Source organism: Balaenoptera physalus, assembly GCF_965194825.1.
Source record: "Balaenoptera physalus genome assembly, chromosome: 13".
Lineage (NCBI taxonomy): Eukaryota > Metazoa > Chordata > Mammalia > Artiodactyla > Balaenopteridae > Balaenoptera > Balaenoptera physalus.
Window position 1 is genome coordinate 63,937,015 of NC_138892.1, and position 16,432 is coordinate 63,953,446.

Here is a 16,432-nt window from a genome sequence, read left to right on the forward strand (position 1 = left end):
GGCTCAGAACGAGGAGATACGAACCTGCCACATCCTCATTTCTCCCTTGCCTCTCATAGTGAGAGCATCTTGCGGCCCTTGAGTATGGTTTTAACCTTTATCAAGATATGAATTTCATACGGCATGCCCTAAAATACCAGATAAAGTTTGGGTTTTGTAGAAACTAAAGAAACAACAATCAGTTCCAGTGTTGCTAGGTTTAAGTGATTTTCAAGGGTAATTTTTGAGACATCAGATTTTTGTCATACAGTAAGTTTAGAATCTAACCCCTGTGATGTTAGTGAACTAATAAGCTATGTTTATTATTACCCCAAACTGTCCTTACTCAATTTCCACTAAGTATTTTCTTCAACCTTATGTTCTCCTCCATATTTCCCCATTTTCCCTGTTATATTGTTAATTTTTTTCTGAAGTCCTATTTTAAAGATTTATGTAACATTTGAGAAAAGAAATCTAAAATATACATAAATATGCAACCTAAGATAACTCCAAATCAATTCTGTATGGAAAATCACTCACTGAATTTTTAGATAAGCATGTGCATGTAATTGTTCTAGTAGTACAATGATGCAAGCAGTATTACTTTTTTCTTTCAAGAGAGATTGGTGGAGAATGTTATTTTTATATACTACACTCAAGGAGCCACCCTCACAATGAAGCACACCTCACAACTGGAGGGGATGAAATCTAACAAGGTAACAGAAAGAGTTTGAAAGAGGTTGAATCCCTCTAGAAGTAAGTAGGAAACTCCTACTAAAAGTGTTAAAATGACTTTCATTTCATTTAATCCTATATAAAGCATTAATACAATTCAGTAAGTTTAAAATCTGCATTAAATCCAATGCCATTAAAAAAAATCAAACTAAATGCCTTCTTCAAAATCTACAAAGACATATGGGGTAAAAATGTCAAGGTGTAATCTCTTCTTTTGCTACAGAATCTGTATAATATAGCCCAGCCCTACAAACAATCCATTTCTGGGAAAGACATGAGTAGATTCAAGAACAAAGGTGGGAAAAGAAAGTGACAAACACAAATTGAAAGACTTTTCACCACTAAGAAACCGTCATTAAAATACGTAACTACTGTAGGATGGACTTAAGGAAGAACGAATTGAACTGAGAGGAAGGAGTGAGATATACAAAGGAACAGTGAACAAAGAAACAGATATTAACTACTATCAACTACTTAAAACAATAATAACTAATAATTGAGGGGGTATGTAGACAAGGTGGTACTAAAAATGCATTTGTTCTTAAAGTCCTCATTTTGTTTGGGAGGAAAATAAAGATTCTAATTGTGACTTGGTTTTGAACAGGCATGTTCTCTGACCACAGTCAAACTGAGAAACACTCAGCTTAGTAAAGAAGACAGAAAACCTAAGCGTCCAACTCAGGAATTTTAGGAAAAAGTACAAAATGGTAAACAAAAAGAGTGCAAGGAAGGAAAAATATACAGGAGCCGAAAATGAGAAATCAGAAAATAAAGAGATATTAAAAAGATCAACAAAATCAAAAGCTTGTTCTTTGAAAAGACTAACTTCTAGGAAGACTGATCAAGAGAAAAAAGAGAAGAGATAAGGGTAAAACATAAACAAAGCAAAGGCTTTAAAAATAAAGAGAATACTGTGAATGTCATGAACAATAAATTTGAAAACTTATACAAAATAGACAATTTCCTAGAAAAATTAAACTTACCAAAACTGGCTTATGAAGAAACAGAAAACAGAACTTGGTAACAGACAAGAGATGGGAAATGAAGGGGATGCTGAGATGACTTTTAAATCCCTAGTGGCTGGGCTTATGGATGTGAGTTCTATTCACTCAGAAGGGGAAAACTAGAAGAGAAGCCTGGGGGCATGTTGCATGTCATAGTTTTGTGTGAATGCACTCGTGTAGGGAGGGGTTGGTGCTGGTGGTAGGGGTGGTGTGCAGAAGTCATAAATTTAAAGGATATGTTTGGATTGGCTGAAATGAAGGTTCCTTTAAGACATATAAATGGAGATGTTAAGTATGCAGTCGGGTCTATGATCAGGAGCTCAGGAGAGATCTGGGTTGAAGACACATATTTGGGAGTTACCTGTATTTAAGTGACAATTAAAGCCATAGGGATGGCTGAAAAGCTCTAGGGAGACAGGGCATTGGTTCTCCATGCCAGCACCATCACCTGGGAACTTGACAGAAATGCAAATTCTCGAACCCCAACCTGGACCTACTGAATCAGAAACCCTGAGAACGGGGTCCTGCAATCTGTATATTAACAAGTCCTCCAGTGATTCTGATGTAGGCTAAAATGTGAGAACCACTGATATAGAGTGAGATGTCAAGAGGGCTTGAGGTCTTGCCTTGGGAATTCCAACATTTAACAAAGGAGAAGGAGCCTGCAAAGATGACTAGGAGCAACATGAAGAGAGGAGTAAGAAAATGAGGAGAGTACTTCAAGAGGTAGAGTGGCAAATAGTACCGAGATATCACTTATGGCAGCTTCAGAAGGGGCTGGAATGGGCTGAGAAGTGAGAAGGTGTTGAGAAAACAGGGATAGTAAATATAGACAGTTCTCAGCAGTCTGATCATAAAGGGGAGACAGACAGGGTAGAGATGGAAGTGGTCGACAAGGGAGGATTTCTTTTTTGGCCATGCCACACAGCTTGCAGGATCTTAGCTCCCCGACCAGGCATCGAACCTGGGCCCCGGCAGTGACAGCACCGAGTCCTAACCACTGGACCACCAGGGAATTCCCAAGGGAGGATTTTTTTTTTAAAGAACAGTAATGAGTATGATGAACTGCTGGGGGAATAATCTGGTTGAGAGGGAGAGAGTGACAGTACAAGAGACACAGGGAGCTGACTGCAGTGGCATACCGAGGGGGCAGTGCAGCTGTCTGCCTCAGCGGGAGGAGATTTTACTACTTACAGCATTTAGAATTGCTATCCACGCTGATAAGAAAAAGCAGACCAACTTTTTGTTGGTTTTATTACTGCTTTTAAAATTTCTACAGATACTGCACCCCTCACTGCCTGCACTGGGGTGGCCCGCTCCCACTGCCCTGTCCTTGGTGTCACGGGATGATAGTATAAGGTTTCTGAAAAGGGAGGAGGAGATGGGATCAAAAGCCCAGGTGAAAGGACTGCCCTTGGCTAGGAGGGGCAGATCACCTCTTCAACCAGAAGGGAGGAGGTAATAAACATGATGGGCACTGATGTGGTGAGTTTGAAGTCTGATAGCAGGAAGCTGAAGGAGCTGCCATCAAATGGTTTCCATTTCCCCCATGAGGTCACATGCAAGACCAGCCCTACTGTGAGATGCTATGTCACATTCTCTTGGCCTGCTGCAACTAAATGTCTGCTTCGTCATATCCATTCTCACTAAGCAACCTTCTATGTGTGATCAAGCTCCTCTCGTAGGCCTGCCCGTGGGGCAAGAATGTGCTGGCCACACAGACTTGAATGTGCCTCAGTGGTTTCTCACAGTAAACTGATAAACTGGTTTTTGAACATGATTTGGTTTCTTTGTAGCCTGACAACAGATAAGAGACAGATCATGGTCCTTTTTATCGTTACATTCCTTACTGAGTTATTTTCTCAGGATCTGATTGCTTTTGCACAAAGTGACTACAGTAAATCTCTGGGCCTACAGAGGCATGGACCAGATCCATAATTAAGCAGCCAATCAGAGGACTCCCCTTTTCTGTCATGCCTTGCTCAGCAAAAGCTGGCTTTTCATTAGCTGTCACTGGCCTGATTTCCACCTCTTTTCTCTCAGTTCATTTCTACATCCATCTGTTCATTAAGATATTTTAAACTGGCTATCACTGAATTGACCTACTAGTTTTTGCAGGGAGGAATTTCCAAGAATAATGCAGGAAATAAAACAAGGACTTCAGTGAAATCTATTGGTATACCACCATTGCTCATTTATTTATTCCATTATCCATTCAACAAATATTTACAGACTATAAACCTTGTGCAAGGCTTGATATTAGAACCATGGGGGATCCAAAGTCCTCAAGGTATTATAATCCAGAAATAAGAGCAATTATTAGTTCCACAAAACACAGTCTTGTGGAAATGGACTCTGATTTCAGGGGGGAAATTAGAAATAAAGAAAAAACTCTTCATAGTAAAAGTGATTAAATAGAAACAGGCTATCAAAGGAAATCCTGGAGGCTGAGTAACTTTAAAAATATGATGACTTAGAAACAGACAGCCTTGCCTGGAGGCAAAGGTTCCAGCAACCCGCCTGGAATTAAGCACAGAAGTGACTCAGAACTTTCTGATATATAAAGAACACGCCAGTCTCTTTGCAGAAGGAATAAGTCAGGCTGTGAAATAGTTTAAAAGTTTATTTAGGGTTCTTACCCCCAAATGCTCAGGGACTGCAATCCTTGGGTTGCCTGGCAATACTAAATCTGTCCCTCCTTCTTATCTTTGCCCCACTTGCTCCTCTCCATTACAGTTCATGCTCAGGCATTAATAAGATGCAGTTTTTCCATGACCTGGAATTTTCTGCCATTGAATCATGTCAGCTATGCATAGACACACTACCATCCAAGTTCTGTATAAATGATTTGATGACTTTGGGTATTTTAAAAGTGCCTACCACACAGCAGATGCTCAATTAAGATTCATTTCCTCCTTTCCTTCCTTCTGTTTTTTCTCTTCCCTGGTGAGGGGTTGAGGGGGGGAAACAGGAACCAACAAAAAAGACAGATCTCCTGTAAGACAGCATTCTTACTGAAAAGGTTTAAACCACTTCTCATTGCCTACCTTGTGTCTGCGGGATGTAAGGAGACAGGAGTTTTGACCTTTTCTTTTCATATCCCTTCTGTGTGATGTCCCCTAAAATAGCAAGAACAGAAACAGGTTATGCATTATTCTTACTCTGTGGTTGTTCACTGTAGAAATAAAATTAATTACAGTGTTACAGAATTACTACATAGAGAGTAGGAAAAAAATGTATAGTTCTTTGCCAAGGATTTTGCTATGTGTGATTTCCCACAGGATTGGAGCTGACTTCTTGTGGAAAATTGCAGGGCTTGTCCCTACACCAATCTAGCAGAGCAGTATGCTGCATTCCATGTCAGAGATTCCCAAGTTCCTAGGCACCCTTGTTTCCGTGGTATTTAAGATATACCAAAATGGAACGTGGCAAGGCTGGCAGACAAATGAACTTCTCTCCAAGGTTTTAGTTTGACCAAATGAATGCAATTGACTTGGGAGGTATTCAATTACATTGCTCTACAGAACCACATAAAAATCAAAAGTCCAGTTAAGGGGAGAAGTCTAGGTTCACGCACTGGGATGGGATTTTTGAAACGCCCTTTTGCACCCTAGGACCTGTGCTGGAACTTGGAGCTGGAATTCCCATATCCTCTCCACTTGGTTCACTGGTTTGTATTATTTCTATTCATGTATGTCTTTTTCACAAGGTTAAATGAAAAAGTACATATACAATAAATGCAGTAAGGATAAAACTGATTAATAGAGGAGAAACTATGTGGCTGAAGAGTTCAAGAAATATTCTTGGTCCTAAAGAAAGAGTAGAAAATGGATGGGCAGAGAGCAGGGTTAAAAGGACCAGGAGGGGCTTCCCTGGTGGCGCAGTGGTTGAGAATCTGCCTGCCAATGCAGGGGACACGGGTTCGAGCCCTGGTCTGGGAAGATCCCACATGCCGCGGAGCAACTAGGCCCGTGAGCCACAATTACTGAGCCTGCGCGTCTGGAGCCTGTGCTCCGCAACAAGAGAGGCCACGATAGGGAGAGGCCCGCGCACCGCGATGAAGAGTGGCCCCCACTTGCCACAACTAGAGAAAGCCCTCACACAGAAACGAAGACCCACCCAACACAGCCATAAATAAATAAATAAATAAATACTTTTAAAAATAAAAATAAAAATAAAAGGACCAGGAAATGCAGCAGGAGAACAAAGGGACATTTAAGGGACAGCGAGTAATTCAAAGCTGGGGGAATAAATGTATCTGCTGAATAAATATATGTGGTGGGGAGAAAAAAGCCTATTCTGATGGATACAGAGATTTGAAATCATGGGTGATGAACGTTAGATGTGTTGGCCTCAGCATCTGACTGATGGAGCAGATGGGGGAGAGGCAGCGGGGCTCACTGAAGGGCTTAAGCGGGGGAGTAACACGTGCATATCACAGAGTGCAGCAAGTTTACTCTTCCTGAGGAGCGTGGAACCAAGGGTAAAAGCCAGAGAGGCTAGTTCTTGCCCCAGTACTACTAACTATAGTGATCTGGGCTGGTTACTAGTAGCTTAAATTAAAGATAGAGGTAGAAGGGATGAAAAGAAGTGAATGGATTAAGAGAGACGTTAGGGAGGAAGACTAGATAGGATCTGATGACTGGTTCAGTGTAGGATGGAGAAGGTTTCTGGCTTGAGCAACCAGGCAGATGGTCATGATATTCTCTGGCAGAGAAATACAGCAAGAAGTGCATGTTTGATGGGTTGAAGAAGATGAGAGTTGAGCTTAGGAAAAGGGTTATGAGACACACAGGAGGAGATGTCCAATCAACAGTTGGCTACCTGAACCTAGAACTTCAGAAAGAGATATTGATTTGGAATCATCAGGATATGGTTGAAAAATAAATCGATACAATCTCTGGAATAATTTGGCAATTTCTATCAAAATTCTGATTCACCAACTGCACTTCTAGGAATTTACTCAACGATAAAATTCACAGAGGTGCACAAAAATCAATATAAGAATATTCCCTGACCCATTCTTTGTCATGGAAAAACTGGAAGGACTCTAGATGCTTACATTATAGACCATCTGTATCAGTGGCTTTCAACTAGGAATGACTTTGCCCTCCAGGGGACAAGTGACAACATCTGGAGACATTTTTGTCGCAACTAGAGGAAGGGATGCTACCAGCATTTAAAAGATAGAGGGCAGGACGCTGCTAAGCATGCTGCGATGCACAGGACAACAGGCCCACGACAAAGAATTAACCAGTGCAAAATGTCAGTAGTGTTGAGGACAAGAAACCCTGATCCACATAATATTATGCAGGTATTCCAAACGTACTGGCACAGGAAGCTATCTAAAATATATTAAGGGGGGACTTCCCTGGTGGCGCAGTGGTTGAGACTCCACACTCCCAATGCAGGGGGCCCGGGTTCGATCCCTGGTCAGGGAACTGGATCCCACATGCATGCTGCGGCTAAGAGTTCACATGCCACAACTAAGGAGCCGACGAGCCACAACTAGGGAGCCCGCCTGCCGCAACTAAGGAGCCCATGTGCCACAACTAAGGAGTCCGCCTTAAGGAGCCCACGTGCCGCAACTGGGGAACCGGCAAGCCACAACTGAGACCTGGCACAACCAAATAAATAAATAAATAAAAATATTAAAAAACTTTTAAAAAATAAAATAAAATATATTAAGGGTAAAAGGCAAGTTGCAGAACAGTAGGTATAATAGGAACTAATTTTGTAAAAAAAAAAAAAAACCAAAAGGTAATAGAAATGTTTGCATATATAAAGAAAATAGTCTAGAGGGCTATATATATATATACATATTAAATGTTTATCCTTGGGGGAATGAGATTATGGGGGATTTTCATTTATTTTATATACTTTAACAGAGTTTGATTTAAAAAAAAAAAAAAAAAGCCTGAATGACTTATATAATCTCAACAATAAAGTTTTTTTCATTAAGAATGAATGGTTCTGTAGATATGTATTTGTTAACATAAGATGGTCAAATTATGTAACAGGAAAAAAAAGGCAAGATACTAAACAGTTTACACAATATATTCAATTTCTGGAATAACAGCATTTTTATACATACATGTATATGCATAGAAAAAATTCTGGATTTTTATACACCAAAATATTGAGTGGTTAGTTATGGCTTGCAAGATTATGGATTGGTTTTAGCTTCTTTCCAATTTTGCTTGCCTGTATTTTATAAGTTTTCTACAATAAGCATCCATTATTTCAAGAAACAAACATTTTAAAAGTGCAATCATGACTACTTACTAGACTGTACAAATTTAATCACAATGGCCCTTCATCTCTGTTTTCCTAGTGAAGTAAGAGAAACCCACAGTGCATTTTTGGAAATAAAAACCAAGCCCTGTCAAATTAGCAAACTGCAGAGTTTAGGTAATCTCTAACAACACACAAAACTAATAGAGACATGGGAGCCTACCAAGGAAACATTCCTGAGAAACAGGAAATCATGTCTTTTACTGCAAAAGAAACAAGCATTCTCCTGTCCCATTCCCCACTCACAAGCTCCCCTACCTTCACCACACGCACACACGCACGCACACACATGCGCACACACACGCGCACACATGCCACTCCCTGAAAAGCACAAAGACCACTTCTGCTGGCTCAGAACACATCTGATAAAGTGAAAGGCCTTTAAAAGCTTTCTTCAGTGTTTAGAGTATCAACTATTCACTGTCAGTAAATGATCGTGGGACAAACTGCTAGACTTGGTATCTTGGACATTACTCAACTACCAACCATCTCGGGTTTTGAAAAAGGTCAATAAAGAGAGTCTGATTCAGCCATGCCAATTAGCTCCATTTGTTCCATAAAAGAGCAAAGACACTGAAGAGCCCTAGGAGAAGATGCACTGCAAAGAGAAGTGAGGAGTACGGTGATATAACTTACAAATGCCCCCTCCCTTTTCTCTGAGTACAAGACCCTGCTCAAAAGTCACCTCCTCTGTGACACTTGCCACCACTTGTTAGTCACTTCCTCCTGGTGCCCCTACAACTCTGCACACACTTCTGTGATAGCACTCAGCACATCACTGGTATTTTAATTATTTGTTTACACATCTATGTCCCTACTACACTGTGCACTTGAGGGCAGGGCCTGTGTCTTGTTCATCTCTGTAGCCCGCCTACAGCCCGGCACAATAGACACTTATTGAATGAGTGACTGAATGAATTGGTAAAATGAAGGCAGTGAAAGAACAATAAATCAACGAGACACATGTGCTTGGGTGGAAAACTGGAAATGGGAGAATGAATGGGGAATGGGTTTTTACATTAGCAGGAGCTGAAACGCCCAGGGAGAGAAATTTAGTGAACCAAAAACGTTTACTGAAATTCGACAGCTAGACCTCGAAGGTGGCCAGAAAAGTAAGAGAGGAATAGTACGTAAATCACTGGGCACTAAAATCGGAAGGAACTCCCACCAGATAGCGAGGTATCCCTTAGTCAGAGAGCAAGACCAGACAGAAGGAGTTTACTTATCCCACATAACTGAATTTGTTATCCACATTTCTGTCATTGCCTCCTACGGTCTGTGCTCTTATCACTCTTACCACCTGTAGTTAAGCACTTTTTGCTGCACTAAAGCAATGCTTTCTAAACTTGCCCAATTTTGAAGAATCACCCGAGGAACTTGTAAAAACACAAATTCCCAGGCCCCTCCCATGAAGATGCTGATTCACTAAGTTTGGATTAAGATCCAGATACCTGTGTTTCTAACAAGTTCCCTCCAATGAGTTTCAAAATTCAGGAAGTTTGGAAATCGCTGCACTAAAGAATCCTGTCTGGAGTGTGCCGGACAGTTCTGCTGACTTAATGTGAGGAGGGTGCGTGAGAAGGTTGTCTCGGCGACACGGCCTCCAGGGAGAGCACGGAGCCTCTGGAGCTCACAGACACTAAGTCACACCACAGGCGTTCTTACTCACAACAGATTTTTTGCCATCTGGCATATAAAACAAAAAGGAGTGCCGTAACTATACCTGTATAAAATTTGCATTAAAATGGCATAGAGCTAAGTTAAACCTGTTGTTCAAGTTTTTTGAGAAGTAAACAAATACAGGGAGGATTAGCCTTCCCCTCCCACTAGGGTAACGTATTTCTTCACCCACTTAGTGAACACTTAGAAGAGTAGCCACTTCCAGGGGTCTGCAGCACCCAGCAGGTGTGAAGGCGCCTGGCCTGATGAGACAGGGACTCAAGAGACCAGCCCTGAGCAGTCGGAGACCCACGTGACCCAAGGCTGTCTAGATGCTTCAGTACCACCACTATCTTGAAGAGCCACACCAGACCTATGAAGAGATGGGTGTGTGGGTCAGAACAGAAAGGAAGTGTGTTCCCAACTTCTCTCCTCGCCACCTGGGATCAATGAAAGTGGCTTGGCTCAGGCAGCCCGCAACTCATCTCCCAGCAGACTGACAGAGCGCCTGGGAGGAGGTGGGTGCGAGCCTGCCAGCCAACCCAGCCTCTTAAAGGTCAGCGATGATAGGAGGAATAGTCCCACAAGTCAGTTAGCAGTTCGGGGAGTGTATGCTTACACTGGAGGAGTGGCACCATGCTGTGGTTCAGAACCTAAGAGCTAGACACAGCTGCACCTGGAGCACAGCCTTATCACTTCCTGGCTATCTGACTCTAGACAAGTTTCACTTAACCTCTTGATAAGTCTTGGTTTCCATGTCTGCAAAATGGGGAACAATAATATCTACGTTGCAAAGTTTTTATTTGTGATTAAAAGTACTTAGTGGGGGGACTTCCCTGGTGGCACAGTGGTTAAGAATCCACCTCCCAATGCAGGGGACACGGGTTCAAGCCCTGGTCCGGGAAGATCCCACATGCCGCGGAGCAACTAAGCCCGTGCGCCACAACTACTGAGCCTGCGTGCTGCAACTACTGAAGCCCGCACGCCTAGAGCCCGTGCTCTGCAACAAGAGAAGCCACCGCAATGAGAAGCCCGTGCACCACAACAAAGAGTAGCCCCCGCTCGCCACAAGAAAGCCTGCTCACAGCAACAAAGACCCAATGTAGCCAAAAATAAATAAATAAAATAAATAAATTTAAAAAATTAAAAATATAAAAATAAAAGTACTCAGTGTGGGCTCTGGGATATCAAAAGTTCCAATAGCCATAAACTTTTACTGAAGCCCTACCCTACCGGCTGGGCGGGGCAAGGGGAGGCAACTATGTTCAGACAGAGGAGACAAGGCAAACAAGCATCACTAATACTCCACAATGAAGCGCCACGGAGAGATGCACACCAACTGCAGCGTGGGGCCCAGAAGGAAGAATCGTGCTCTCTACTTGGGTACCGAAAGGAAAGCTCTACAGAGTGGTGACATTTGGTTTGGATCTGGCCTTTCTAATATCAGAGCTATGACACGAACTCCTACTGACGCAGTCACTTAGAGCTTTACTAGTTTTCCTCTGCTGCATGGGTATGGCCATGTTTGGTAGTTCCTTTATGATTCTCATCTCCCAGAGAGAAGTAGGGCAATGTTAAGTAATTCTCACAGATGACCTTGTGCAGCACCCTGAGCAATTAGGTGCTAAATAAACACAGGGTTTGGAAAATTCTGGAGGGTCACCAAGTCGGATATAAGTATGTTGTTGCTGGACGAGGATTACAGCTTGTTGAGAGCAAGGATTACAGCTCTAGCCATAAACTCTTTCTGCTCCAAAGGAAATAAAAAGGTATGTGTCACTGCAGCTCTGCCTCAAAGTCACACCTATTCAGTCAGAGGGGGCAATGGCTGGGGGGATGTGGAAGATGCCACAAAAAAACATTTTTGAGCACTGAATGGATGACACACAGAGTGTTAAGCAAAGACGAATAAAATAGTATCCATGTCTTCAAGAAGTTTCAGGTCTAAAAAAATAACTACAATAAAAGTGACAAGTGCTACATTAGAGATTATATACAAAGTCTAATGTAAGTATGAAGGAAATAATGGTGATAAAAGATAATTATAATATTCAATAAGAATAAATAAGTAAACAACAACAACACTTATCAAGGGCTTACTATGCAGGGCTTACTATGTATCAGTCTCTGTTGAAGTGCCACACAGCAGTCTTATCAGGTGATATTATCATCATTCCCATGTTACAGGGTGAGGATAGTGAGGCACAGGAAGTTTAAGCAACTTGCCCACAGTCATACCTAGTAAGTGCTACAATCAAGAACTGAACCCAGGCAGACCTGACTCCAGGGCACCTCCTCTTAAATACTACACTGCATTCATCTTCAGAGAGAAGCTCCAAATTCACCTTCAGAAACATTGGGAAGACTTCACAGAAGTTGCTCTTGGGTTGGGTCTTGAAGGATGACTGTCAGGAGAGAGAGACACTGAGGGTGAAGACACTATTTCTCAAACCCTCAGCTGTGAAAGAGAGTGGCATGCTTGGAGCAACAGGCAGATATGAAAGCTGTAAATTCAGTCTCCCACGAACAGGCCAGGACACTGGCCCTACCGCTGTTCCTGCAGGTCCAGCCAAAGGGGAGGATCAACATGGGATCCTCAGAGGCTTGAAGTTTAGGGCTTATATAATCTCGTGGGTCATCAATTTACTTCCCTCTTCATTAAATGCCTCTATATAATGCAGCCACCGTTCTAGATTTTCAAAATATTCTGACAACAATTCATTTAATCTGCCAAAAATTCCTCTTCAATAAACAGAAAAGGCATGACCTTTATGACAGAACAAGACAAATGTCTTTTTTAAGGATACATGGCTAGACTAGAATCTGGGTCTTTGGTCTTTTCTTATTGTTCTTTGTCCATTGTTCATTTGTAAGTGGCCCCCAAGTCAGACACAATAAAAGTATAAAACTAACCTATTGTTCATAAAATGAACAGCATGGGATAAACAATTTTTATGACTCACCCCAAAATATAGATGATTTTCAAGAAGGCATTAAACACCAGCAGCACCACCACTACCACCCTGCCTGCAATAGGGCTCTGGGTGAATTGTCTCTTCTAGCTATTTTTTAAATGAGACAGCCAACTGTAGAAAATGTCCAAGTGCAGTAAAAAAAACAGTCAGCAAGAAGTGATTACACATCATTACTAAATACTCAGCTAAGGGAGAATGTGGCCTCTCTGTTTTGTTAAGGAGTAATTAGGAGGGAAAGAAATGAGAGACTGAGAAGAAAAAGTTCTAGAGTCATCACCTTCAAATCTATACCTGTATCTAAATCCTATTCTATCCTCTACATGTAAATGTTAGACCAGGAAGGTGGGACACGTTGGCTGTGACTGGAGATGGGGAGTAGGACTGGGGTTTATGGCTATTCGTACGTTAGGAATATAGATACACACATAGAGAGAAAGAGCCAAAATATAGCTGAGAATGTGAATGGGGTCAATCTTCGCAAAACCGAAAAAGGCAGAGGATTTGGATCATATCCAGGAGACATGGGCTAGAAGACAAAGAAAGTTATCTATCGTTAAATTTTACCACGTTCTCCTTACAATGACAATTCCATTCAATGAATTACATGTATCAGCCACGGATCCCCCAAACATCCTCCTTCCACAGGTGATATATAAAGGTTCACAAACACACAAAATAAAAGCTCAATGGCGCAGAAAACAATGGCCTTACCCTTAAGCCAGATATAGAGGCATTTTGGCCTTTGTCTTTTCCTACCTATTTTTCTTCCCTTATTTGAACTAAAAGTAGCCAAGAGGACTCCAAAGAATTTGAAACCTTGAATTACTTTTAAAGCTCTCGAAGTTTCTTTCTGCACATAGATAGGACTAATCTTATGTTGAAAGAAGGGTGAAAAGATACAATATTTTCATAGTCTAGCAGAAGTAAACCTCTGTTAAAATACTTCAATCTGCTGAAAGATGAGAATTTTTATTTTATCTAATTTTTCTTTTGGAAAAAATCAGTGATTCTAAAGTATTCAACTGGCAGCCTATAAAAGCTACGTTCTTCTCTTCTTTTAACTTTGCTAATCTTACAAGAGATTTTCAGGAGAATTTAACTTCAAGACATTCAAATTTCCATTCTCTGTAGATGTCCTCTCACCTCATTTAGGACAGTCACTAGACATTTTCCACATCAAGAACTTGAGAGTAAGCCCAGACTGCTTTCTCCCAAAACTCAAATCATAGAATTGCTTTGGCTGCACCGTTCTGTTTTCTAGGTCAAATATATATGAATTCTTACAGATGGTATTTCACCTAAGGCACCAAGCAAGTTCAAACGAATAAAAAGCAACAGAGTAAAACACTTGAAACACACGGAGAAACCGAACTCTAAGTCTGCTACATCATCAGGCAGCTGGCTAAACTAATTCATCTAATGCAAAAGGTATGTTCATGTGTCCGTTAGAAAAACTGTGCCTGCAAATAAGAGGTCTGCTATACAAATGACCTGAATGTTTAACCAGGACAGGAGGAATCCCTGATATGGTTCAGCCAGTAGAAAAAGCATAGGGTTTAGTACCAGGCAGACCTGGACTTGGGTTTGGACCCTCAGTCTGCCATTTACTGGCTCCTGGACAAGTTACTGAACAACTCTACTTCAGTTTCATAATAGGTAAAATTGGAATAACTCCTGCCTTGAGTGCTTATGAGTCTTGAATGAGAGAATACATACAAACGTTCCTGGCACGTAGCACACACTCGACTAGTTTTATTTGACACCACCCCAGCCCCAGTCCCACCCTTAAGTCCTAACATTAACTTTATCCTTAAAAGGGTTATTTAGAAAATTCTGGGTTGGTAGGTTCTCTTTAAAAAAAAAAAAATTATTTAAAAGAGGAGAGAGTGCATTGTCTCTAAAGACACATCATGGCACAGTTCTAGATCCTTAGCAGTAGGAGCCAGTGAAGTTAGTGCCTTTGGGAAGAGTCTAAAAGAAGGAAAGCATATCAAAGAGAAGAACGAATATCTAAACCAGAAATGAGCAGATTAGTTCAAATAAATATATGTAAATGTCTGTAAATAAAACAGTGCCATTATGCACAAAACAGGATTACATGCATCTGACTATGGATGCTCTAGTTTTAATTTAGGGCTAAAACTGCAAACGCCTCGGGTGGGTGGGGAATGGAAAAAAAAAAAAACAGAAAAAAGAAAAAAAAAGGTAATTTTCTTTACAGCTTCTTCTTCTCCCTGATTTTTATCTTTAATTTTCCTCAGAAAATTAGAAAACCGTTTCTTACAAGAACAGCTAGGTATATTCAATTACTCTGCCTTTATTCTAGCATCCATCAGAATAATTTTTTTAAACTAGGCAGTATGTAATAACATCTATACCATTCATCGAATCTGAATTGAACAGTGCATGGTGCCAGGCATTTTTTGTCAATGGTGCAGATGAAATTAACAATGAATCAAAAATCTAAGTATGTCCTCTCGCAAGTACAGAAATAAAGTGAAAATTTTTAAACACAGGAAGAATTTTCTTGGTAGCCAATTCATACTGCTCTGGAAACCAAAGATGCTCAGGGAAAAATATAAGTAGGGAGAATACCACCACTGTTGTAGTATGTGGATCACAAAATATGCAACTTGTTTGATCTCAGATTCCAGGTGTCAGAAGACTTATGTTTTCTTCTCTGTTTTGCTCCAAACTAGGTCTCTGATCCTGGGCAAGCCACTATACTTCTCTGGGCCTCGGTTTCCATATCTGTAGAAATAAGGATCAAATGAGTTCTAAGGCTGCTTTTGGTCAATGTTTGATGAATGCCACTTGCCTGGCACTGCTATGTGTGACAAGGCAAAAACCAAGGGAAGGTATCCAGTAGGCAATAGGACAGATGAGCTCTGGGAAAGATATATACATTCTCTACATCACTGTAGAAGGTGGGAGCTGAAAGCTTGGGTGTGAATGATATCATCAGAGGGAGTGCAGTGTGAAAAGAGAAGAAGGCCAGAAAAGAAATCCTAGAGAAAACTAACATTTAAAGAATGGGCAGAAGAAAAAGAGATGATACTGGGACCCAGCAGGGAGACCAGGAGGGCACAGGGGGACGGAGGAGAGAAGAGGGAGAGGGAAAGCGAGAAGGAGATGATGAATAATGTACACTGTCACAAACGTAAAAACAGAATCGAAAAACACTGGCTAGATTTGGCAGCTAGATCACCAGTGGCCCAGTTAAGAACAGTTTTAAAGGAACTTGAGGAAGAAGACAGATTATTTACAGTACTAAAGCATAGATAAGTGGTGATATGAGAGTAACAGATTTTTTTCTTTCAATATGTTTTGTTATAAAGTGAACGAGATATGGGGCAGTATCTACAGAAGGCTACAGAGTCAAGGAGAATGAGTCTTCTTTTCTTTTTCTTGAAGATGGACAAATTTATGTATTATAGAGAAAGAGCTATTAGAAAGAGGGTGAAACACTGATTCAACCAACAAAAACTAAGAACTTGCTACCTGCAAAGCACTACTTTAGAGGTACAGAACAGAAGAGGATGGACTTGGTCCCAGAATTTATAGTCATGGTCATGAGTTTTCCAGCACAGAGACATCCTTATAATGACAATCATATAATGAATGACTTAAATACAAGTTTGATAAGGGCTGCACAGAAGCTGTCCAGGGGCTGAGAGGGCTCTGACAGACGTCAGCAGACACGTTGCTCAGCGCAAACCTGCAGGCAGGTTCTGGGCAGCTAGCTGGGTAAGGCTGTTCTGAGGAAGCGGGTGACATTTAAGCTGA

General features: G+C 41.2%; 1 protein-coding gene across 5 annotated transcripts in view; it reads right to left on the reverse strand.

Annotated features, from left to right (window-relative positions):
* The window catches only part of DIP2B (disco interacting protein 2 homolog B), a 246,041-nt gene that overhangs the window by 111,875 nt on the left and 117,734 nt on the right, over positions 1 to 16,432 (reverse strand). For all 5 annotated transcript variants that reach the window (XM_082421288.1, XM_082421286.1, XM_082421287.1 and 2 more), the window contains exon 2: positions 4,766 to 4,837. In XM_082421288.1, the coding sequence (XP_082277414.1) occupies positions 4,766 to 4,837 (72 nt within the window). The remainder of the gene's footprint in view (positions 1 to 4,765; positions 4,838 to 16,432) is intronic.